Source organism: Echeneis naucrates, chromosome 24 (genome assembly GCF_900963305.1).
Source record: "Echeneis naucrates chromosome 24, fEcheNa1.1, whole genome shotgun sequence".
NCBI lineage: Eukaryota > Metazoa > Chordata > Actinopteri > Carangiformes > Echeneidae > Echeneis > Echeneis naucrates.
In genome coordinates, this window is record NC_042534.1 from 11,109,799 (window position 1) to 11,135,188 (window position 25,390).

General features: G+C 42.4%; 2 protein-coding genes across 2 annotated transcripts in view; one reads left to right on the top strand and one right to left on the bottom strand.

The window, feature by feature from the left end:
* The window catches only part of syndig1l (synapse differentiation inducing 1-like), a 178,209-nt gene that overhangs the window by 2,025 nt on the left and 150,794 nt on the right, over positions 1–25,390 (top strand). The window contains exon 2 of the mRNA XM_029496212.1: positions 9,956–10,045. The gene's annotated coding sequence lies outside the window, so the exon portion shown is untranslated. The remainder of the gene's footprint in view (positions 1–9,955; positions 10,046–25,390) is intronic.
* Positions 2,878–12,571, bottom strand: dll4 (delta-like 4 (Drosophila)). Its single transcript, XM_029496211.1, has 11 exons — positions 12,105–12,571; positions 11,595–11,855; positions 11,170–11,227; positions 10,231–10,494; positions 8,265–8,325; positions 6,999–7,129; positions 6,682–6,851; positions 6,366–6,585; positions 5,139–5,877; positions 4,609–4,717; positions 2,878–4,095 (listed from the first exon to the last, which is right to left on the bottom strand). Exons 1-11 carry the CDS (start codon positions 12,156–12,158, stop codon positions 4,090–4,092), a joined length of 2,073 nt encoding a protein of 690 aa, XP_029352071.1. The 5' UTR covers positions 12,159–12,571; the 3' UTR covers positions 2,878–4,089.

Genomic DNA, 25,390 nt, shown 5'->3' on the forward strand with positions numbered 1-25,390 from the left:
TCATGTGGACAACATATGTATACTAATACTAATACAAATAAACGAATAAACCAACTATACAGGAATATTAGAAATGGCTAAAATAATAACAAAAAAAATGCAATGGTGAATCAAAACGATGTCAGACCTAATCAATTGTAAAGAGGATGCCCACCACTCCAGGTGGATCTGATATAATATTAGAGGCTTATCTGTTCTCATTAAATAGATTATCTATAAATAGCAGGCATTACCTGCTTTGATAAGAGGCCAGACAATAAAGCACCATGCAATCCAGGCCTTTAAGATACCCTGTGTCATGCACAATCGTCCATCATATTATTTTATGGCCTTTTGGGTCTATCCACCCGCGGAGCCTACAGTAAGGGCAGCTCTCAGGCTACCGCAGGTTTTTACATGTAATGCTGCCTGGAGTCTAAGACCAGCATTTTGACTAGTGGTCTCAGCAAGAAAATACTCACTTCTCCACTTGTTTGCTGTGAATGATCTGACAGACAAAGTATGTACAGTTTTGTTTTTTTTTTTTCTTTTTTTTTTCTCTGTATTTTTTTTTAACTTCCAAGACATGAGGTACAATATATCCAGAAAAACACACATTTTGGTCTGGTTATTGAGGAGGGAAGACAACACATGCATTATCCCCCCGTGATACTGAAGGAGGCTGTTTTTCTGATGTAACCATTCCTTTACAGGAGCTTGAGTTGAGATTACTGGTGTGGGACATTGACTTCTAAAGGTGGATCTTATAGAAGGACGCAGATCTTGAATATATTGTCTGTATCATTAAATGTATTGCATTCTTATGATTTTTAGTACATATAATGCAAATAAACATGAGTCTTTTTTGGTGCTACGATTGTCTGTTGCTGTTAAATTAGGTTGCTGTAGAATTGAATATGACTGCACCTGTGGTTTTGTTTTGGCTGGTAATGACCTGTCATTTCCTGTGTGTGGGTTTGTTACTGACACCTAGTGTTAATTGATGAGACAACTACAAGGGCAGAACAGGGCAAGGTTACAGAGCGATGGATAACGTCAGTGTGCGAGGCTAGTCCACATGCATATTTAAAAACAGTTTAAATTCAGTGATCAGCTGTGAAAGCAAGGCTGGACCACAAAAATTGTGGCTCGACTTCCACCTTCCTGGTGAACAGATAGGAAGACTGGACTTCCAAAATTCCTTCCCAATGAATGACATCAATTCATGTGTTCTCCCCATTTCCTTTTTCCGAGTAAATAGTTCTGATTAGTTTGTGTGTCTACGCTCTGGCTTGTTTTGAGGTTGTTTCCTGAAAACCCGCAGTCATCTGCACGAGCCTGTGCCGACCGAAGAAAGCAATGCGTGAGAAAAACATTTGGCCAGTGCCGACATGTTCAACATTTTTTAATCACGGAGGAAACAGGAACTGATGTCACTAGGTCACAAACAGGATGCTGTGATTATAACACAATGAAAATGGCTGGCCATGCAATGGAGACCCTGAGGCCAAAGAGCAGGGCCCTAGCAAATGTAAATGAGGCTGTGTGGCTTCGTTAGGTGTGAGTATGATGGTGGTGCGGAGAAACTATGAAGCTGGGTCAGGTAGCAGATGATTAATCATTGTGATATGTGTATGTTTTTCTTCAGCTGGGACGGAAACAGCTTCATCTAAACTCCTTTTTTTTTTTTTCTTTTCTTTTTCTTTTTTTCTTCGTCACACTCACACACTCACATAAGCGTTTTGAGGAGGATGCCCAGGTCAACAGGCTAACAGGATGTGCGAGAGGGAAAAGCCATCCAGATTTTTCAGCCTAGTGATGATAGCTCCTGATTAGGGAGTGTTGACTGTCACAGGATTTCTGTTAATTGGAAGCAGGGGAGATTTTGCTAATACAGATGAAATGTTGCCTGGATACAAAATGAGTTCCTCAGTGGTGATGTCTCCCCAAAACCGCACAATGTTGGTGTATCAGGAGCAAACAGCATTTCCCCAAAAGAAAACACAGTCAGAGGGACACAAGATTGACCAGATTGCTCTGACAAGTCAACTTTTCTAAAATAGAGATCTTTGTATGTCAGTGGATTCATAGCAGATCCACTTGCTCCCATCTGGTTTCCCTCCCTTCTGCCTCAAAGACCTGGTGCCAAGCCTGCTCCCCAGCTTTGTTTGCAGGAGTGGGTGGTACAGAACCGGGCATTGAAATATTGCTCTTAACCCTGAAGGGGAAGCAGGCAGTTGGGGAGCCTATAAGTGCTTGAGTGTGTGTGGGTTTTTTTTTTTTTTTTATTATGGGAGGAGGTCTGTGCACTCTCTGTGTCATGCACACGGGGCGAGAGGCCTGGCATATGCTGCTGTTTTTATGGCACTACAGATTCACTCCACGCTCCCCCACGGCATCTGTTTGATTGGCTGCTTGTGTGTGTGTGTGTGCTGCTTGTGTGTGTGCATGCAGACGCATGTGCAAGCATTATGAAGGGTGTGGTGGGGGGTGGGGGTGTTCCCCTTTGCCCTGTGCCTGGCTTTGTTTCGCCATTTCCAGCTTGAGGGGGTGGTATCCGTGGAAACGGATTTGAATTTCAAGCCAATTTAAGGCCAGGGAGAGGATGAGGGGCGGGTGAGTGGAGTGTGAGCCAAAGGCGTTTCCAGGAATTACTCGAGGTAGGGATGCTGCAGTCAGAGAGCTTATGTTTCCCAGTAAAATCCAACACATCACGTATGATGTGTAAATGTAGGAAAGGACTGGATTTTGTCTTCAAGCACCTTGTCACAATTGAAGAGCTCTGGCTGTGGAATATGTGTTTAAAAAAAATAATAATAATAATTTCCAAACTTTAACACACTCCCCTGATATTAAGCCTCGATGAAAAGAAAGACAAGACACAATTCATCATCATTTGTACTCAATTTCATTATTTAAAAACACCTCAAAAATAATTTCCTTTTCCGTTTACTGACATCAAATTAAAAGCAGGTTCCAAGGAAGTTTTATTCTTCAGAAGTTTGGTCCTTATAAATATGCATTATATACAAAATAATATTATAAAACATATAAAGAGCAGTGTGTCATATTTAAATTAATCTCTGGAAATAATCATTTAAAAAAATTACATTATTGGTTCTGCATTTCTGAAATTTATTATAGGCAGGCAGTGGCGTGACAGTCTTTTCTCTTTGTTATTCTCAGTGGGGTTTGCATAGAAACACTTTTCTATGCACTTTTCCTTTTTCTTGGATCTTGCTGGCACAGCACTGACTTTTGCGCTCCTGTGGTTTTTCTCTCCAAATCGCTGTTGATTAAAAAGTATTTTCCCCCCTACTGTTTTTTCCACTTTTCTTTTTTGTAGTGCAAATGATCCAAGAACAGACAAGGGCACAAATTTAGCATTCAACCCCCCAACCCCCCCGCCCCCCATTTTTTAAGGCTTCTAGTGAATTTGGGCTGCATACAATCTTCACCATTGCGTGGAAAAGTCCAACCAGTCATTTTCACGTGATTGACAGTTGAAGATTAGTTTCAGACATTCAGAATTCTCAGTGTTTGTGAGGTTGGATTGTGACGGTGGGTGAGTTCACTCGTCTCGACCCTGAGTCTTGCATAGCAGGCGAAGCTGGCGGGAGTGAGTGTGGGTGGGGAGGGGTCACATCTTAGGCACCTTTTTAACTGATTGGTTGGCTGTCAAAGTCATCATGATTATCACACAAGGCCGGGTCAGATACGAGGGGGCAACGATCCACCTGCGCCTCCTTTTACTGTCCAGGATGGCTGCGATTATAAATTAATATTTTAATGATGCTCTGTCAGTCTTCACACCTCGTGTTTTGCAGTCCTTCTGCCAGTCCCTTTCACCATTGTCACAATTAAGAGGTCCTTCACTGTACATGTTTTGCATACAAACACTCGGTGAGCATAAAGTTTCTCGGTTTTCTCCTTTGCTTTTTGTAGAGCAGACGTTTCTGCCCTGTCCAGTTCTCAAGTGTTCCAGAGCAGCAGTGGACATCTAAAACAATCTCCAGTCTCTTCTCAGCATTTGTAAACAATCCACAATATTATATTCTGCCTCGATTGTGTCTTTTTCCTCATCCTCTTTGCTCTCAGACCCATCACAGTTTATACCTATATGGGGGAAGGGAGGGAAAGCAAAAATGAGTGTTAAAATTAATGAATCAGCCAAATGCAGAAAATATGACAGTGTAGAAAAAAACTATAATAAGTTTTTTTCTACACTGTCTTTTGAACTTTTATAGCTAATATGCGTCACTATCACTATTGTGTTTTTCTTGGAAATAACATTAAAAAAAATTCCCACTTATTGCCACAGAGGTAAAAATATAGCACCCTAGAGGCCAAGTGGAGCCAAACATGTGTGGGGAATCAGTTTTGACTTAAGTTCATCACATGGCCAACATAAAGAATGGCCAATGTAATTCACAGAGAGCGCCGATGCAGTGGATTGGGCTATCCCAAGCTTCGGTCCAAATGTCACACCAGGGTCTTTCTAGAAATAGCAAAGCCCCTAGCCATAAATGTTGGTGCAGTAGTGAGAGATCATACACTTGGGACAAAGCGATGCATTTGAAATGTCCGATCTGCGGAAATGCTAGTGAAGAAGTGATTGTTTTGGCTTACCTCAGTTGCTATGACGCATTCCCTCCTTTCCTCTGCTATAACAAATACCGACTGGTACATGGAGTCTCTTGAGGAACATATTGTTGATATCCTACACTCTGGCTTTTCACTGGAAACACAAATCACACTTTGTGTTAATTTAAACTAAGAGCACATGGAAGCAATATGCATTAGGCATACACATATACAGTGAGGCAGCAGAGAGGACAGGCGGCGGTTTTGCGGCAAAGTAAGTGTCAAATATATGTAAACTCAAAATGAATGAGGAACAATGGATGGTGTCCAAGATTGAAAAACACAACTGAGGCTCATTGTTGTTAACTGTGGCATTGCATAAGTGAGAGCTCTAATTAACCATGATTTCCAGTCAGGAAGGCTCCGTGTACAAACTACTGAATGAGCACAATTAATTTAATTACAATTAATTTCCTTGCATTTAAACAGGTATATACAATTGTTATCTCACCAAAGATGTAAGTGCATAAGTGAAAGCAGGAGGTTATAGGTTATGTAAAAATGGTTCCTCTTACCTGTACATTCTACTCAAGGGCATTTTATCTTCTAAACACTTGTCATAAATAAGACTTTTATCCTCTTGTGACTTTTCATCCTGAAACTCCTTCGATTTCGAGTTGTAAGAGTCCAAGTGATAGTTTTTATGGATAAAGTTCGATTTCTCTGAATCACAGTCCACTTCCAGGCTGATTTTCTGGTTGGTGTTTTTCAGCTGGGATGCAGGGATCAGGTTATCCCTCTGACAATTCGACAGGTTGTTCATAGTCTCTGTGTCTCCTCTCTCTCTTTGGGCCTGTCTGTGGATATGCCTTAAAGCCAGGCCCACCATACACAACAGCACAAGCAGTGCTACCAGCCCTACAGCCAAAGAAACTGCAGCCCACTGGAAGCCATCTTGGGTCTCTCCATTGGACACGGGAGAGGTGACGGCGGCGAAGAACTCGCAGCGACGCCCGGTAAAGCCAGAGGGGCAGATGCAGGTAGCCGGAGGCTTGCCTGGTCCGCCACCCCCAGAGCAAATACCCCCATTGAGGCAAGGGTGAAGGGAACACTCATCCAGGATTCTGTCGCAGTTTCGTCCACCGTAACCTGCAGGACAGGCGCAGGTGTAGTCGTTGATCCGGTCTTGGCAGGTGCCGCTGTTAAGGCAGGGGTTTCCAGCGCACTCATTGATGTTGATCTCGCAGCGTTGGCCGGTAAATCCTGCTCGGCAGCTACAAGCTCGCATGCCACCATGAATCAGGCAGAGACCACCTGCGGAGGAGATGGACAGTTAGTATCAACAGCACGGCCAGTTCTCTAAGCGACACAGGCATTGCAACATCAAGGAGTTTCAAAATCAGAAAGAACTCGATCTCCATGAAGCTTCGCAGGAGGCCCCTTCAATTCACACATCTCCATCAAATCCAGTGTGACCACAGCACTTTGGATGTATATTGTTTACTTCCATGTGTATTGTTCTCCCAACACAGAACAATCCCTGAGCCCTCCATGTTTACAAGAAGACAGAAATCGAGCTATGCTGGAAATTTGTCCCCTTTCATCAACAACCACAGCGAGCTGTGGTGACATTTACAAGCTGCTGCTCTGAGCTGCAGAGTGTTTATACGGAGGACAATAGACACCAAGTTCCCACGAATTCCTGTTGTTCCACACTGCTTCCAGTTGCAGGAATTTGAAGGGGGCAGAAAGAGTGAGGGGAAGTTCAGGAAGGGGGGGCAAAGAGGGGAGGAAGACTATACCATTAGCACAGGGAAGCGACGTGCACTTGTCCATTCTCTTCTCGCAGTTGAGTCCTGTGTAGCCCCGGGGACACTCGCACATGTAGCTGCGGCCATTGTCCTTCTCCCAACATTTGCCGTTGTGGAAACAAGGGGAGTCGGCACATGTCAGCAGAGAGTGTTCGCAGTGAGAACCTTCGAAACCTTGGGGACATGTGCACTTATAACCGCTTTCAAAATTCTGGCGGAAACAGGATGACAAGAGGAAAAGTTACTTCAATGCTCACTGAAATCTAGAAATACAAAAATCATCATAAATCTGTTACTTCCAACTTACTGTGCAGATCCCTCCATTCCTGCAGGGGTTTCTGTCACACTCCTGCATCTCCAGCTCACAGTTGACCCCTGTGTAACCTGGCAGGCACGTGCACGTGTAGCTTCCCTGGCCCGTGTTCATACAGGTGGCCCCATTCAGACAAGGATGGTGATGGGTGCAGAAGTTTAGGTCTGGGGAAAAAAGGGAAGAGTGTGTGAGGATAAACTAATTTACTAATGCTTTCAAGTTAGTTCAAATGGAAAAACAAAAGTGTCGAAGTAATGTGAGACAGTCTTTTAAAAAGTAACAACTGCAGTTGTCCAAGTCATCTGATGTACCTTGGTCACATAATAGGCCTCCCCAGCCTTCCTGACAGTTACACTGCCACTGTGTCTGGCAGGTGCCGTGCTTACAGGCCGGGTACGTCTTACACTCGTCACAGAAGGTGCCTTGCCAGCCATCTCTGCATCTGCAAAAAGGCACAATTTGCTCCTTGATTAATGACAAAATCTATTCTTGGCGCTTAAAACTGGCCTATTTAGACATCCACTCGCCTACTTAAATAAGAGCAGACAGCTATGCTGTGGCCTGTTATGGATTAACTGGCTCTTATGTTGATAAAACAGCTATTAATCATGCAAAAGGACATTAATAGCGTAGCTGGAATTGGACACAATCTTTAAACTCTCACATAAATTCTTTATAGCAATTGGAAAATTTTGAAAGCGTGCTACTCCTGGAGCTAAATGTGACAGTTTGTAGTGATGTGGGTTTTTTTTTTTTTTTTTTTTTTTTTTTTTTAGAGGGAGCAGGAGTAGTTTGAAATCATGCGTCGGCATTGGCAACTTTGTTTTTCCACAACCTTATTACATCAGCAGACGTAAGTTATTCTAACGTTCTAACATTGTTCTGATGGACAGTGTTAGTACTGGAGGTCAAACAATCTAGGCAGTTGCATGCACTATATGGATAAATAATTACATGACAATGCAAATGTGAAATATAGCTGCAAAGATTTTTGACAGTAAACCAGCAGTCCACAGTTTTAGCCTCATGTTTCCCATGAATATCCATTTCTCAGCACAGTGTGCAGAAATCTTGTCAAAATGAGAGATTGTGGGACTGAAGATGTACTTTCAAGGTTCCAACATTTCTTGCTGAGGCAGCAGACGCATGGGAGCAACTTTGCGGTGTTGAGTATCTTGGGGGTTTAACCTGGATTTGGGTCCATTTTTGCAGTAGGAATGGTGGATTTCTGTCTAAAATAGAGAGCAAATTTTGGATTTGGGAGGGCTTTCTCACAGGGAGCGGGTGAGTGAGTGTGAATTATCTGAGTGAGTGAAGGAGACGGGCTAGTGACAAAAAGGGAACGTGGGAAACAGATATGTCAGAGAACGACGCAGGGAGAGGAGAGCTGACAAGGACTGGGGGGGGGCTTTGCTGATTTTGTGAACTTCAACCTCTTTGAATGATAGACGTGGATGCCTTGAACGTGACTCCTCGAGCTGAAGCATCCTACTCTGATCTGTTGATTTATGTCCGCTGCATGTGACTCACACTGTTTCCACACCTGATTTAAATACTTCACAATTACTCATACTTACACACACTCGCCAGGGCTGGAACAGTTTCCGTTCCTCTCGCTGCAGCCCTCCAGACAGATAGCTAGAAGCCAAAAGAAAAGCACAAAGATACATGAGTGTGCTGCTGGTTTTAGATTTAACGCCATGTTGACCTGATCACATTAATGCAGCAAATATTTGGTAGCTCCCATTTAACTCATTTTTCTTGAAATAACAGACTGTGTGTGTTAAAGTCTAACTTTGGCTTAACTTGATAATTTAATCCAAACCTGTGGGCCACGCCACCAGCTGCAGCGTGAAGGAAAATCGGTTGTGTGTGTGTGTGTGTGTGTGTGTGTGTGTGTGTGATTGGGGGGGGGGGGGGTGTTGTTTGTCCTGTTTTAAAGTGTACCGGTCGTGCATGACACTGATTCGCGGGGGCTGCATATCAGGCGAGTGACGGTAAGCGGCCGGTTTAGTCCAGAACAGATGCTTGCTCTCAATAGCAGGCAGCTGTCACTATTGTTGTTTGTGGTCCGCCGCAACCATATTTGCAGCTGCCACCGCCGCGCGCCAAACAATGAGAGGGACTAAACATCGGTGGCGCGTGGCGGATAATGATACCGCGATTAACCTTGGCGCGTGCAGCCACCCGGGCTCCTCCCAATAATGCCCGCCCCCCTCGCGTGCGGATTATGATACCGGGGACGCGCCTGGTACGGTACTTTAATATATTTGACACATCTGTCTGTCTGTCTATCTGCAAAGTTATCAGGTTTCATTTAGTTGGGACTTCTTTTGTAGCGCCGGCAGTATCTCTGCTGAATGTCATCTAGCCTTTCTGTTCTCAGCCATTTCTTTTACATTTTCATTTGTGTTATTTTGAATATTGCTCGTCTCCGTTTCCAAATTCTACATTACAGTCTCTGCGATGCCATTCTTGAGCACTGTTGGCCTTGTACCCCACTGCGGGCGCAAATGACAAGGTTTGTTTAAACTGCTGTATGGGAGTGTGTGTGAGAAAGAGGGGGGGGGGGGCTTAGAAAGATGCCCCATCTATCTTTCTCGTGTATATTTTCTGTAGTCGCCGGCGATTGATGCGTCTGTAATTGTGACACGTGAGCCCATCTGGTTAGAATTTGGCGCCACAGTCAAAATAGAACATGCCAATTTCTCTTTCACCAAGTGACACGAATGACAGATCCGCTGTCACCCATGTGGTCACACATCCAGCACATGGTAACTATTATTCTCACGGTGCCTCCTTCCAATCTACTCTTTGATTAATTTGTTTTGGTGAAAGGGGCCCTTGGTTATTGTGCAGCCAAATGGCATTGGGCCTCCTCATAGATCCATTCAGAGCTGTCCAAAAACATGGGAGTGTTGCTCTATGATTTGGCCAAGTGGATTTGCACGAGTATGATGTGCCTGTTGTCATGCTAAGCCGCCTGTCTACCACTTCCCATATTCAATGAGTATTCACAAAGCCCACAAGCAATTGCACACCAAAATTATATGATTGCTAATTATATGCAGAAAATATCTCTACAAAATGCATTCTGCGCCACAATTGCCTGTCAGACTTGCCAGACATCATTACGTCATGTCTTCTTGTAGCCTAGTGCTCAACATCCTGTGGCTTTAATGATGATGATCCATGGGGGTAGACAACTTATATTCTGACTGCTGATATGTGTAACTTGTGCATGCTCACAGATCTCTCCTCTTTTTAGGTGCCAACGTTAACAATGAATGTTAAAGGTCCCCCAGTCCACGAGGAGACAGGCTAATAAGGACCTCGCATGAGTATCAAGTCGTTTAAGGTAAGAATTGGCCTAAAAATCTTAACAAGGACCGTATCACATTAAGCTCAAAGATCACAGGCCAAAACAGACTGAATTATTTAAAACACATTTTCAGACATCTACATGTTGCAGCATGCTACCAAATATACAGACACAAGTTCAGTGTAACACTGACATTAGAAGATATTTTGATGATTACTTACGTTCTTCGCAGTATTTCCCCTTCCAGCCAGGCAGACAGGATAACTGCCCATCGCGGGTACAGGTGTAGTGGCCAAATCGGTCGTCCCTTGGTGTGCACTTTTTGGAACAACTTTCTCCGTAGTAACTGTCGTTACAGATGAAGCGATAAGAATACCTCAGCTCTGTCTGCTTCGCTGTCTTTGTATCCTGGGACCATTCAGTCCCTACACCCATCTGTCTTTGGATGGCAAAAAAGCTAATCGAAAGGTCTTGATTGCTGGTATCTGAAAAAAAGAAAAACAAAAAGATGAGGCGCAGGAGTCAGAATTTATATAGGATATCTAACCTTGCAACCTGCTCATGTCCTGGGGGTGATTATGGTTTTATGTCAAAAACTGCATCATAAATGGCCGTGGGTTCAAAAGTCATCCACTTTCACTTTAATAAACTCCCCAGTACCAAGCTGCATCCCTTATCAAATCCCATACAGCTTAGATGAAAGATAAACTCAGGTTGAAATTTCCTCTTTCTTTCCGTCAGCAAAAACATTCCCAGGCCCAGTCCCCTCTTCCAAAGGGCGGAACAGAGTAAGGTGTAAAATACAGGAAGATGTAGTCAGGGGTTTTTGGCAGGCGCTGTGTATTCTCACCAAAGCCCACAGCTCTTTCCCACGCCAAAAATAAACCAGAGGAAGTTCAATTGTATTGGGTATAAGAATGAAAAAGGTGTTCTGAAGTTCATAACAAAGGAGTGAATAGGCGTGAAAAAGTGTGAAATTATGAACAATTAGCAAGAGGCGGAGGGGGACATGTTGAATGACTAAGATGTGTTTAACAGTCCAATCTTCGATTTCTTTTGTGCATGCATTTGTGCAAAAACGATGAAACTAGCTGTGAGAGCCTCGTGTGGTAAATGTACAGACAGAGCTCCCTCCTGTGGTAAAAAAATGTTGCACTTACCTACAGGTAGATTTCCATAAGGTGAATGCCAGGCTTCAATTATTAATGAAAATGACCCCTAAGAAGAAAACACATGTAGACAATTAATATCTAAATTAATATTTTTCTTTGGCAAAACTCATCATGTAAGAAGAAACATGTTTTCGCTTTCTCTATTTGACTGATTATTAAAAACAGCATTTTTCTGTTCCACTACAAACGTGTTACAATCATCACTACATAGCCTTCTGGATTTTGAAATGAACGACGTCGTAGCATTTCCAATCTGTTTGTTCACTGAGCATTACCTAATGATATGGATTAGATGAGCTGACCAGTAACCGGTGCGCTCACAAAATGCATAGCAGCTCCCTTGAAAACAACATAACAGCGGGGCTCGCTGGAATAAATCAAACAAAGTGGACGCACAGCTCCACTCCTCTTACCGGCCAGCCAAAGTTGAAGGGTATTTGAATGGGTCTAGGTAAAGTGCCACTGTCCTTTGCGCTGAAAGAGTTTGTCCCCAGCACTGGTGTCATTGTACTTCCAAAGATGCAGTCACCTGGTGAGACCACAGCCTGGTAGTTTTTCAAGCAAATTTTAAAATAAGTCCTGCAGTTGGGTTTGCACGCGTTCCCGTTTGCCAGCAAACCTTTGGGATTTTTAAATTCGTGGAGCTCAAGCTCAAAAACACCGGAGCCAAATACCTAAAAAGAGAAGGGGATATCATTTAGGAAAACGTCGGCATTGGTTAGATTTAGATTGTTCTTCAAACGAACAAACAAACAAACAAACAAACAAAAAATCAACAAAGCAAAACCAAAAATAATAATAAGGAAAAAAGAAACCCCAACCAACGCCAAAAAAATAAATGAACAAGATAAAATTAGTGGCTCTCCATCTGGTGTGCTGGAGGTCTGTGGACCACCGTAGAGATGCTTTCTCCTCCTTCATACCTGTGTTATCAACGTGGTGCTGAATGCGATGGTAAAGGTGAACCAGGCTGCCATCCTTCTCACTTCTCCCGGGCAGCCGCGTCACCAACCAAAAAAGCAGCAAAACCTCCCTATTCCAAAGTATTTACACCGAGGTAAACAAATGTTTCAGGAAAAAAACCTCTAAAACAAAATATAAATCCTTATTCACTCCCAGGGAGTTCTCCCGTTGGTCCTTGTTACTGTGCGTCAAATGCGTCCAAAAAAAGCGCTTCCAATCTCCAAGTTATCCAAAGGTGAGGGAAGACTAATATCCACAGCCGTGATTCTGCCTGTCCGTGTGTATGTGTGTGTGTCTGTCTGTCTGTCAGCAGGCGTCCTCCCCTTGCATGGTGTTGTACTCCACAATGGTCACTCCGCTGTGTGTGTGTGGCTCAGAGCTTGTTTTGGTGCTGAACTTGGTGCGTCAGTGCGCCACGGATGTTCACCACCCGACTTATTACTAGTGAATGAACGGTGGCGTGTCTCCTCACGGATATATAGACTCTCTGTGCGCCGCTCATTACATAAACCGTCAGTCACCGCCGCTGGCCCCGCCTACTTTACATATTCAACCCCCTTCCCTTCCAACCCAACAACAATTATCCAGATTTAATACTCCCTGGCACTGTGCTGACTGACCACCATGGATACTGGGCGATTATTAACAAGCCCCAACATCTGCTGGCTTATTTTTAGCGCACAATACGCCGGACACACAATCACACATTATGGACAGTGAGGAAGGACAATGAAGGGGAGCTGAAACTTCGAGAACAGAGAGCAGGAATTTCAGTGCAATCACTGTCTTGCTTCTTTGCACCATTTTGCCATTGGGTTTGGTATATTGCGCGTATTATTAGCGCCTACTGCGCCTTTTGGGGCTTTGCGCACTATTCACTCCAATACCCTCCGCTCTGTTGGGTCAACGGTGTCTCTCCCTTGGGCTCTAACAGATATTCAACCTCAAAAAATGTGGATTAAATGAAAAAATCTCTCCAGTAGCCTCTTTGTGCGTGTGTGTGTGTGTGTGTGTGTGTGTATTTGAAGTTCACTTAAAAAAATAGAGACGCAAAGAGACCCACGGCGTACCAGAGCAAGTACACTGCAGCAGCCCCCCCATGTTTTATTTACTGTCTTTTCTCACACTTAAAACACACTACTTATGGTTTACTATGACGCACGAATACGCTGGCACCCACTGTGTCCAAATTGAAATTTTTTTCCCCTAAGATGTTATTTTGGGTGGATGTTTCATCTTGTCGGTGGCGTGTGCCCCTTCGTGCCCACCCATGCGTTTTACGGTTTAGTGGCAGCGTGCCTCCTATTGTTGCGGCGCGTGTCCCTCTCTCGCCCTCATGCGGGTAATATGCGGGACGGGAGACATAACCATTCAGCTGTATGCAAATTGAGTTTCTCTCTCTCTTTCTCTCTCGCTCGCTCATTCTCTAACACTCACACGCACACGCGTCACCTGCATCCGTAAAATTGGTTTATTCTTCCTCTTGGCCTTTAAGCGCTAATGGGAATGGCACAGTGATTGTGCGCAGCGAGGTTCCCAGCCCTGAGATAAAATATTCAACGATGGCTTGAAATTGACAGTGTTGTTGTAGTAAATTGACAATGTTTCCCTCCCTTCTTCAGTTAGTTAGAACCCCCCCCCCCACACCAAAAAAGAAAACAAAAACCCCGAAACAAAAGCAAAAGAAAAAACAGACAGAATAAAATTACCAACGCAGATAACAACCAGTGTAATTACCACCAATGCAAATGCCTCTTAAATTAATTAATTGTATTTTACTTACAGATTATTATCAGCAGCAGAGCCCGCAGGGAAGTCCCCAAAGAAATTAAGAAGCAACGCCATTTTTGAAACAAATTAAATGGTCGATAAATTCGGGTTAGGAGAAAGAATTGTACGAATATTTGGCAAATAAACGAATTTTCATCACTGTTTCACCACATAAACACGAATTGGGGTTTTTTGTTTGTTTAGTTTTTTTTTTTTTTTTTTAACAATCTGATTGGTTGTATTTGTTATTCGATCCCCCGTGTCTCTCTCATTCACCATCTGGTGGGAGACTGGCAGCCCGACGCACCGTTTTCTATCGTCTGTTCACGGAGGGGACAAGCCAATTTTCGCCAACCTGTTCATCTAAATTTTGTTTGGCATCAACTGTGCATTTGTGAAAAAAAGGGAACTACAGTAGTCTTGTAATAACATTTAAAAAGAATGTCTTATTTCCCATATTGCAGACGCTGGAGATTAATGCAATGCAGCAACATAATTATGCCAAATGAAGGCTTCTGTAGAATATGATGGGCTAATAAGGTCATAAATAAGAAAACCGAGTGCCAAATCATTCAGTGTTAGTCATCTTTTATCAGAGTGCGTTTATTTTTAATGAAACTATCTTACAAAGATAAAGCAAGGCCAATCCAACACTCAGTTTCCATAAAATATCTGGTTGGGGTTTGGAACCTTGGCAGCTCACAGAATCAAAATTTTGAGAAGACAAGCAAACTCTCATTTTGTGTATGATATGCTCAGAAAGTTGGAAAGTTATCTAGTAAAATAAATGTTGCAATTTCTCCTTGAACTTTCCAGTCTCTGAATGTTTGCCTTTCATCTGTTGTTTTTCTATGGTAGCTGTGCACTGCTGAGAGTGAAAATGGAGCACATCTATATTTATTCAGTGTTTATATGAGGCAGGCATAGTGGATTGGTTGAATGCTTGTCATATTGACACACCTGTTGTGTCTCCAGTGGGTCCACAGAGACACAATGGCATTGGCTGGGTTAGCCTGTGTGCCGTGCCGCGCTTTTCTGTGTCCATATGTCCCCAGCTTCTACTTCTGTTACTTGTTGACACAGTGTGCAGTGATAGCTCTTTGTGATTTGATGAAACAGTATTTCAGATTTCAGGTTTTAATGCTCCCCATAGATTAATAATGGTACTGATGGAAAGCAGTCTCTCTTAATGTGTTTGTTTTTTTTCTTTTTTTTTTTGTCCTGAATGTGGGTGAGTTGAGCTGAGATTCCAGGTTTGCCCTAATTATTGCATCATCCGTCCTGCCAATAATGGTTTCTAATAGCGAATACAGCCTGGCTTATCTTCTTTTATAGCCATATGTCTTCAGTCTGGCTATCATGAAAGTGCCATAAAAAGGGTGGCAATTGCAGTTTATAGTAGGTTTAGCAGGTGAGTGCAGCTGATAACGTGAAACTCACATCACTATTAGGATTAGTGAATGACATGTGAGCCTTATGTTCTTTCCACACAGCTGAAGCAAAACACACACACACACACACACACACACACCAGCCATACTTTATCATAATGCTGTCAATGTCAGATGGCTTCTGCTTTTATTATAGTGCTTGCACTGCACACACATCCCACATATTGGTTTACCTGTAAATGACCTGTTGGGGTTAGAGTTAGGGTTACTGTGTGTATTTTCTCAAAGACAAATATAAACGGCATGCTACAGGAGCTGAGAACCTTTTTTTTTTTTTGTTAATAACAATGGGCTGAAAAAAGACAGAAAAATTTGAACACATGTTGCATGATGTCTATGGTCACAAACATTTCCAAAAGAGGAGCTGAGGGAGAGCTGAAGCTGCTGTCAACAAATGCTTTCTGTGGTTTTATTTATAACATGCCTCCCTGAAAAAGCAATGTACTATTACGCTCTTATGCAATGCCAGGCAGTAACTGGAGCCTACAACAAACCAAGTGCTCTTGTGCAGCTCATACCAAGGCTATTTGGACCCATTCACTAAAAAGCAAGCTGGGACCCAACATATATTAGGATGTGGCATCAAAGGTCTTTGCTTTCCAGCAACACAGCAGGGTCTGACTGACCAGACTTTACTTATCCCAAAGCTTTGATGTCTGCATGTGTGTGTGTGTGAGGACAAGCTTGTACGTGAGTGTCATGGAGGACGAAGAAAGGATCTCGTCTCGCGTCTCATCTGCTTCCCACTCTGAGACAAACCCCACAGGTTGCTTCAGATTGTTCTGTCTGCTTCACGGATGCTTTTCCATTTTTTTTTTGTGGATCTGAAGGATGCAGTTCCTGCTCTCTCCATTCTGGCCTGTTCTCATGGAGAAACTGCAATCTTCTGACAAGGAAGCATAAACAGTTGCGGTTGATTGGTCAGGGAGTGGACATGAAAATATCTATTGTTTTCGAGGGAATGTGAAGAATGCTGCTGTATCAAATGAAGCAAGGATGCGACGTCAGTCTCCAGTTTTATCATATGAAAATCAACAGAGAGCTACTTTTCACCCAACTTAAAATGAGCAAAGGAACACATAACTTGGAGGAGCAAAACATAATGAATAATTTTGTCAAAAATGAATGCATATCTTTTCACGAGCCATACAGTCCATTTCATAATCAACTCTCACATGTAAAAGTAACACTGTTTGATCTGCAGACTGTAAGGAGAAGAACGACACAGATCCAGTCAAGTAATACCTAGATTTTTTTTAAAAAAGCTTGAGAGTTTTTACCTGCCTGAGCTGAACACAAAACTTGGAAATGTGTGTTACAGCAAAGTAAAAGAAACACGCCAAGTAAAACAGACTTTACATGATACCACATCGGACTGAGCTGGTGATATATATGACATGTCTGTGTGGTCATGTTTATTTGATACTGCTCAGTGGACTGATGTGCCACCTGCTATATTGATCAGGAGACCATAGTCATATTTGCTCTCCTTGGTGCAGCTAATGTTTGCGGTCCAGCTGGGCTTGATCATAAAAGTATTATAAATCTCGATTTAAGTGAAGGGAGGCCAATATGTTGCAACAGATTGACAGTGACAGCGGCAGTAAGACGAGAGGAGGATGGTAGATTTATGATCTGCTTTTCAGTGGCACAGGCTCAGTTCCTCGTTGTATGCTGGGTCCCTCTGGGAGCAGCACCTGACAGAGCTCCCTGAAGGAAGTCACCGATGACCTACATGAAAGAAAGTTGGAGAGAACCAGTCATCAGGTTTGAGTCTCTCTGGAGTTCCTATATGGTGCAGGTGAAGGAAATGACCCACTGAGGTCAAGCAGTTAAGATTTCTTGGTCCCTTTGATGATTTCCAAATGAATGTGGAAGTTAGAACTTGTAAAGTCTCCCACAGCCAGCAGACCATAAGTTTGTATTTGAACAGATAAAAACACATTTCAAGCTTTCTGTTTAAAGGAAAAATACTCAAGCTTATTTCTTGCCAATTGACATTTAGAAAAATGATACCGTTTAAATCTGACACGTTTGCCTTGATCATATTCACCCCATGCTCTGTTTTGGAACTTTCCTTTCATTTCTTTGAATTTTTGGTGTTTACTACAAACAGCAGTGTCCCAGCACTGACCTGGCCTTTTAGCAAGTACATTGGCAACATGAACCAACATGGTTGTTTAGCTGTGCTGTGTAATGCAGGGAAGGGGTCATCGCTGTCAAAACTAGCCTTTTCTGAGAATATCATCATCTGGAGGCTGTCAACTGAATTAATTCATATGGACTGCAGATACCTTTAGGACAGGTTATTATTATTATTATTATTTTTATTTTATAAAGCATATTGGATAAAGGTTAAGTAAAAAAGGAATCAAAGTTGTCCTATTGAAGTGTAGGTGTGGCTGGAATGTGAAGCTATATGTAATGCAATGCAATTGAAGTGTCACTTTTAGTGAAAGCCAAACCAAGTGTGCAGCACTTGTGACTGCAGTGAATATCAAATAGACTATCCAGCTTTTAATGAAAAAAACTGAAAATCCACGGGTATCATGAGGATGGTAGTTGAAGTGGGCTGAGAGAGTTTTGGAAAGCCCCTTTAAATTGGCTGCAGTATGTGGGCAAGTTAATGAAATTTATGTGGGCTTGTGTTATGGAACCCAGGTGGAAGCGATCCAAATGTCAGACACACATGCTGTCATTACTGACTTGATGTCAGAGTGTATAGATTGTATGAATTTTCTGCCTTCATTCAACTTTAACTCGTGTAGCTATGGAAACATGGGCTATATAGGCCTAATATAGTGACAACAGTTCCTGAAGTTATATAGCATCAAATATCATTCACCATGAACAGAGAGCCATTATTATCGGTTCAAAAAAATGGAGGGACTCGCACTGCTCTCTGATTGTTGATGTGCAGACATCAGGTTCAATTTATGAAGCGCATTGTTCAGTACAAAGACCGTAGATTAGTGAGTCAGGGACAGTGTCACCGCCTGAATTTGGAGTTTTAATGCAAAAAAAACATGGGAAGAAAGATTATATGGCATTGATGTGGTTTGTATGTGTGCATTCAAGAGTTAAAAAATTATTTACAAATCTAATCAAACCAAATGATGAGCAGTGCATGAGAGAAACTGCCACACAAATCCTCCTCAGGCATAAATGTCTCTGTGGATTGGTGTCACAAATGCAAGTGTTTGGTAGTGAGAGTGAAGTGGGTGTTCACAGTCTCTCCAAAGCCTTAACCACAATGAGATTAGTGTCAGCCGGCAGCATTAATCCCAATAGTCTCCCAGCAGTAGCACCAAGCTGGCCCACTGTTAGCCGAGGAAAACACTGTGGGGAGACTGAAGGGAGTGGGCTGTAGCGACTTAACCAAATAATGGATTAATCAGATACAGCCAAGGGGAGGACATAGCTCTCTGCTTAATATGTAAAGCAAAACAAATGCAGGGGTGTCAGTGATACAATAACGTCAGATGGAGCAGGCAAAGTGACATCGTGGAGGGAGGTTTGGGAAAAAAGCTGGTTTATAGTTTCTGTCCGGCTTTGAAGGGCGTGGCAACAAAGTAGTGCTTCACAAATCCCATCTTTGGACACCCAGAATTGGTTAATTTGAAATATGCATCTTGTCTGTGGGCCAGTGGAAGGTATTTCTTTGATTGTACTTTTGGTCCCCAACCTTCATTCGCCAGTCATTGAGCCAAAGCATGGAGCTGTATCATCTAGAGCTGCAACAATTAGCAGATTAATGATGTAGGCTTCAATTTTTAGATTTGAAATCAAAAAGTTGTTCATGGCCTCCCTGTCATCTATTTACGTTCATAGTCTGTTGGTCATGCTTGCAGTCCTCAATGCCCCCAGCATATCTGCTGGAGAGAACAGAAGATGAGGTTGGAAGCTAGAAAAGGCTCTTCGTGGAAGTTTGAGCTTTTGTTTCACATAATGGCTGCAAACATCAAGTGCACCTCCATGCTCGAAGATGAAACGCTCACAGGAAGTGTTTTCAGCTTCGGTCAGCGCTGAGCAACCCAACATTTCAGTAACACACCTATCACATCTGTTTTTTCAGAGCTCAAACCTGCTCTTCTCTCTTGGCAAAGCAATAACTCTTTTGCCTGTCTGTGCTGCAAAACGTCTGTCCTACCCACTGATTCCCCACCAGAGACATCCCCTGGCTCCTGTCCCCTCCCTTCCCCTCCGACGTTGGTACGATCCAAAAGCCCGGCGGTTTGTTTGCTTGGGAAAGGAGAATATCCTCTGAGGTCAAGTCAAACAGGATGTGCTAGAGTGTGGTCCCTCTCTCCTATTGGCTCTTTGTAATAACGCTCTCAGAGGGGTTAACACACACACACACTGACACGTATGATCGTGTGCAGGCGTGTGTGCACATACTCATCTGAAATGCCATGCCTAACAACCACAAACTTAGTTTTGTGAAATGCCTATCTGACAGGCTATCCAGTTGTATTTACCTTAAAAGAGGAGTTTGTGATTAAAGCAGCGGGCTCCGAGCAGGCTTGTTTGAATAAGACGCTGCGTTGGGAAAATGTCAAACACTAACACCAATAAACAGAAACTGCAGAAGACGAAGACTCCACTTAGTGAAAGCAAGAGCAGGACGGCACAGTCAGACGAATCGCTGCATCAGCAACTGGTCATGGCTGACTGGAACGCAGATCTCTTTTCACTCTTAGCCTCCTAAATAGACTTATTCAACAATCCTGCATATGTTTGTTAAATCGGCGTCTCAGAGCAAACAACATTTTGTTATTTTCCAAGTGTCCTGAACTGTAGATGCCATGAAACCCCCAAAAAATCTTTAACCCACTTCAGGCAGTGAGCCAACTGAGCAGGAGAGAGACAGAACAAGCAAATTGTTTATTTGCTGTGATCTGCAGTCAAACAAACGAACAATGGATCCGGTTTGCTGAATTGGCATATTTCCGTTCAGGATTATCTGCATCACCGTTCTTTAATTAATTTTCCATATTATACATGGAAATATTCCAGTTATACTGATCACAGACCTGATAGACATCACAGAATGTAAAGTTTATATTATTTTAGAATGCAATGATGAAAGGGGTCACTCATCCAGACTTTAAAATACGATCTGAGTGGTTTGAGTTAAAATCAAACATGTTGCCTTCAGCAATATTTAGCAATTCCCAAGTGTAGTGAGATATATTATCTAATTTAGAGATTTTGTCAAATTTGATCTATCAAATAAGCCAATGTAAGAAGTGACAGAATGAATAAACAGACATAAACAGAAGAAGACCAATCTGGAGTCTTCAAAACTACTTTAATTGCTCTGATGTCAAACAGTGTTGACATGCACACAGAAACAGGTCTGAAGTTGTTGATGGTTGTGAACAGCCATCTGACATGTTTCCTCCAGACATGAGAACCAGCGACAGATATAATGTGTGCATGTGTTAGTGCGAAGATGGGACCCTTTGTCAAGTATTAGTGTAAAATGCAGTGTTGAACCGCAGCCATATATGCATGCTACTGAAGCTATATCCAATTCCTTTCTGTGCGACAGTCAGTCTTTAACTTAATGCAGGCCATGCCTGAGGGCAAAATAGCGGTCACATGCTGCCTACCACTTGTCTGCCTGCAAGTTGTAATGCAGGGTTTAATGGGCGAATGATCAAATGTTCCTAACACAATGGTTCGGTTTTAAAACTATGCCAAGACATAGTATGGCCTTTATTAGTTACATACTGATCTCAACACAAATAATGTAACAGTCTATACAAGGCAGTAAGTTATCTACTTAATCCTTTGTATAAATGGAGATTATCAGTTGTAAGTGTTTATGAAATGTGATGCCTATGAATACAGGGTGTATATATACATACAAGACAGTTACAAGCTCTCTTGGGTGTTTCTGGCTTAGGACATTGTTCCTGCATGCTGTCATTTAACCTGGGTAAACTGGAGATGACCCAATCAGTACAGTATTTTTTTTTTTTTTTCCAACCGCAGACCCACATCCACAGTGTTCTGCTTGAATTCAGCAGATGACGCCACCAAGTCACTAAAAGTTTAAGTCTGTCATTTAAAGGTTAGAGTTGCAAGCAAACTCCTAGGGAGGAAATGTTGCATTGAACTGACATCACTGGTGGACTGTGCTCTGAAGTGGACTGAATGAGAGTGTCCTTTTTTGGAGACAAAGGAAAGCGATTTAAAATGCAATATTGGACCCATGAGGTATGGATCTATTAGAACATCCTAATAGGAGACCAATGGCTAGGAAATTTAATCAATTAGGAAGAGGAGGTCAGAGGAAATGACCTCAGGGTCGCTGAACTCAACCCTCAGCCACAGGAAGGACTCTGTCATGGTGCTGACCACTGGAGCTGATGACCTGTTAAACTTATGTCAAATAAAGGTTTTTGGACCTTAATGATAATGCCCTTTGATTGATGATTTACACCACTTTTTTTTTTTTTTTTTATCGACATCACTTTCATGCTGATGCAAGATTGCAGTAAACTGACGCCTTCTTCTTTTGACAATGGAATGCAATATCTTATTGCATCACTTCTTGTAAATGTAAAAAAGGAAAAAAAAATGTTACACAGCAGTCATCACTTAACAAAAGACAGTACTGCTGGCTGGATGTCTCTAAGTCTGTCCAGTGAGGAGCCCTTCTGTGAGTCCGAGAGCTAATGAGGGTCATAGTTGGAGCTTGTGCTTTCCAGACCTGTGTAAGACTCAGCGAAGCTGGGAAGAATGATCTGAGGAGCAATTGCACTTAGAAAATATCAAAAAAGTCTGCTATTTGAAGAGTTTTCCTCAATGCTGAGTGGCCAACAACAAAGCTAATGAGCTGAAGATGAAATGAAGGAAGTATGTATGGAAAACTGTCCTGTGCTGGAGGATGAGAGTAATGATATTTCTGTTTATCTGCGGAGATGGGCCCGCGGTATTTTTGGATGGCTGCTGTTTTTTCCTCCGTAAATTCCAGGTTCCGGCTGTTTTTCCTTCTCCTTGTTCCCAGCCTGTGAATGCAGGGCCGCTTCCTCTCCCTGCTTCCTATTCTGAGCCTCTGATTGCATGGTTGACAGGATAGAGCGTATATGTGTTTGTGTGAGTGTGAGCAGGAGGGAGTTACTTGTGTTTTTAATCTGGAGGAAGGAATGCTTCAATATGTATTTTTTCTGTCAGTCGTTTTAAACTAATGAAGGCGTGTGTGTCTGAGTGTCTCGGGTGCTGGGTGTGGAGGATGTAACCATTAAAGAGATCAGCGTGTCAACTGTTCCCCAAGTGGTGCTTTCTCTGATCCAGCTGGCGATGGGAGGTGTATGTGTGTGTCTGTGTCTGTGTGTGTGTGTGTGTGTGTGTGTGTGTCTGTGTGTGTGTGCACTCTGTGCCCTACACGCTCCTCTCAGCACGGAACAGACAGATGGATCTTTGCTTTGGCCAATGTTGTCTGAGTCTGGCTTCTGGTCTAACTGTACAGACCTGCTGCAGGCCAAATTACTCTGCATCTTTTCTGGTAAATTAACCAGCTTCTTATCAAAACATGTGACAAGCTGCAAACACTCCGGAGAGAGAGAGAGAGAGAGAAAAAAAAGAAGAATGCACACATATGGGAGAGATACATCTATAATAGTTGTGTGGTCAAAATGAGTTTGAGCATCATGAAATTTACTTTGCACTTATTAACGTGTGGTTGCATGTAAAGCATAAAACATCTCAAAACAACATGCAGCATTTGGTTTGTTGCCTTTAGTTGCCACGCAATTGTACATGTTGATATTACATTAATCTTGGCAAAGCTTTTTATTTGACTTCTTGGAAAAGGGTTATTGGACTGGTGTCTAATTTACTGATGTCTTCATTTTGTGCTTTCATTGGTTTATAAATGCTGCTCTCTTGGAAAAAAAATAGAAAAAGTATGGTGAATATTTGTGTACATATTTCGGCAAAGATTGAGAACAAATGAAGCATTCACGTGTAGATCTATTCCACCCAGACATTGATATGTCTCAGTTCTTGATTGCCAGATATTATTGTAAACACACGACAAAACCAAAACTTGCACAGAAACACATTTCTCATTTTACATTGTAAACTTCTTGGGATTTATGAGGCTTCTCAGTATCAACTCAGCCTCTAGTTTTCAGTCCTTTTACCACATAAAAATCAAGCAGAATATGTTTCTTCTGTTGCACATCTCAAATATATTAGTTCATGATCCAAATTGTTCACGGAACAAAGTACAGTTGTATTTGAGTTTCAGGGAAATAAACCTGAAGTGCAACTCAAAAAAAGAGAAGTAAATAAAAGTGTCTCATTCACACACAGCTAAACTTTCATCAGAGTTTGTGAAATTGCTCTTCTTCTTCTGTTTGATTTGTTTCTCAAAGTAAAAGCCATCAGCTTGGTTTTTACATTGATATTGGAATCGAATAAAATTTTATTTCCCATAATGCCGATCAATTTCTTCAAATGAGTCCAATCCCACTGATCTTAATCACATGGAGCAGGTTATACACGGCAGTAGGTCAAAGGTGAAAGACAAAAAGTCGTACGTGTGTGTCCTTTGGTCCTCTGAATGAACGGCTCAGTGTTGACATGAAAACAAAGGCGCACTGCAGCCTGTACCTCTGTTTACTGCACAACAAACCACTCCAACCACCGCCATATTGAATTTTTCCTCTGTCTGCAGTTTTTAGCTTCATGACCTAGCTATATTGTTAAATGTATCGGTGTAAACACGCTGGTGTGCACTTGAATACACACACACACACACGTGCGAGGTGTGTAAAGCACCATGTCAGGCCTGCTGTGTGTGTGGGGGCTCTCCTTCTTATCTTTCCATGTCTCCAGATTGCACTTGAGTCTTTTAGGCAGCCCAGTAATCAGATTTCTAGTTTGATGGATCTCTCCTGCACTTACAAAGATGATGATTTCCCTCAAGACAAGTGAGGTAAACAGCCCATTGGTGTTCTTCCACTCCTGCTTCTACTATCATTTGGATTTCATGCCAAGCAAAGTGCATGGTAAATTTGTACAGTTATTGTTTGTGTCTTTCCCATCAATCTCACACAGTAAATCTTATATTTTGCTCTTTGTCTGGAGTCTCTCAGGGACTTGTAGGCGTATTCAAGTCGACAGCCGAGATGCTTGGACTCTTTTTTTTTTTTTTTATTCTGGTTCTATCTAGATTTGAGATAGAGGCTGTTGCATTTCTGAGGATTATGAAATATCCTTCTTGGACAGGCAATGGCTTTGGGCTTCAAAAACTTATTCTTATCCTCTTTCGCTATCTCACAGTAGTCTGGAATTTCCAGCCGAAAGCAAAGCGATAGTGTGGGTGTTATCTGTGTTTAGACTATAAATGTTTATGACGGATACATTTTGGAGTGTAGCAAAAAACAGACCTTTTGTGTGTGAGTTTGTGTTCATGTTTTACTGTACAGTAAGTGAGCATGCATGAAGGCCTCCAGTTACAGGTTAGAAACCGACAAACAGGTAACTCATGACTGCAGTTTGTTTTACAGGGAGAGAAGGAATTTGTCTTTTCCTGGACTCATACATCAATATGGCAGATGTTTCCTTAAGGATGGATCATGAGGCCTTTCAAAAGGATTCACAAGCTAACTTAATTGTTGTTTGCTTTGTCTCTCTTCACTCCCCCCCCCCCCCCCCCCCCCCACCATTCTCAGTCTTGCGTCAAACATCTGAGGAGCATTTTGAAGAACAAAAAGGAACTCATATTGCTGTTGTGTTTTTGGCTCTCTGACACACACACACACACACACACACACACACACACACACACAGGGAGTGGGGTATTGTTTCCAAGCTTTTATCCATCCACCATTTGATCTTCATTCCCATCCACAGTCTGAAATGCGTTCAACCTGCGCTAGCTCTCATTTTAAGTGAATAGTGAATCCCATTCATGGTGTTTTTCCATGCCTGAGATGGGTATTGGGTGCTGATAGGATATCAAGCACACCTAAGTGCTTCCCTTTCCTCCCTCTCTTTATTTTCTT

Excerpts from the sequence above, each read along its gene's own strand:
- dll4 (XM_029496211.1), bottom strand. The coding sequence starts at position 12,158 with ATGGCAGCCTGGTTCACCTTTACCATCGCATTCAGCACCACGTTGATA. Across the intron at positions 6,586-6,681 it reads GGAATGGAGGGATCTGCACA|AATTTTGAAAGCGGTTATAA; the intron begins GTAAGTTGGAAG and ends TGTTTCCGCCAG. Across the intron at positions 4,718-5,138 it reads CCCTTGAGTAGAATGTACAG|TGAAAAGCCAGAGTGTAGGA; the intron begins GTAAGAGGAACC and ends TTGTGTTTCCAG.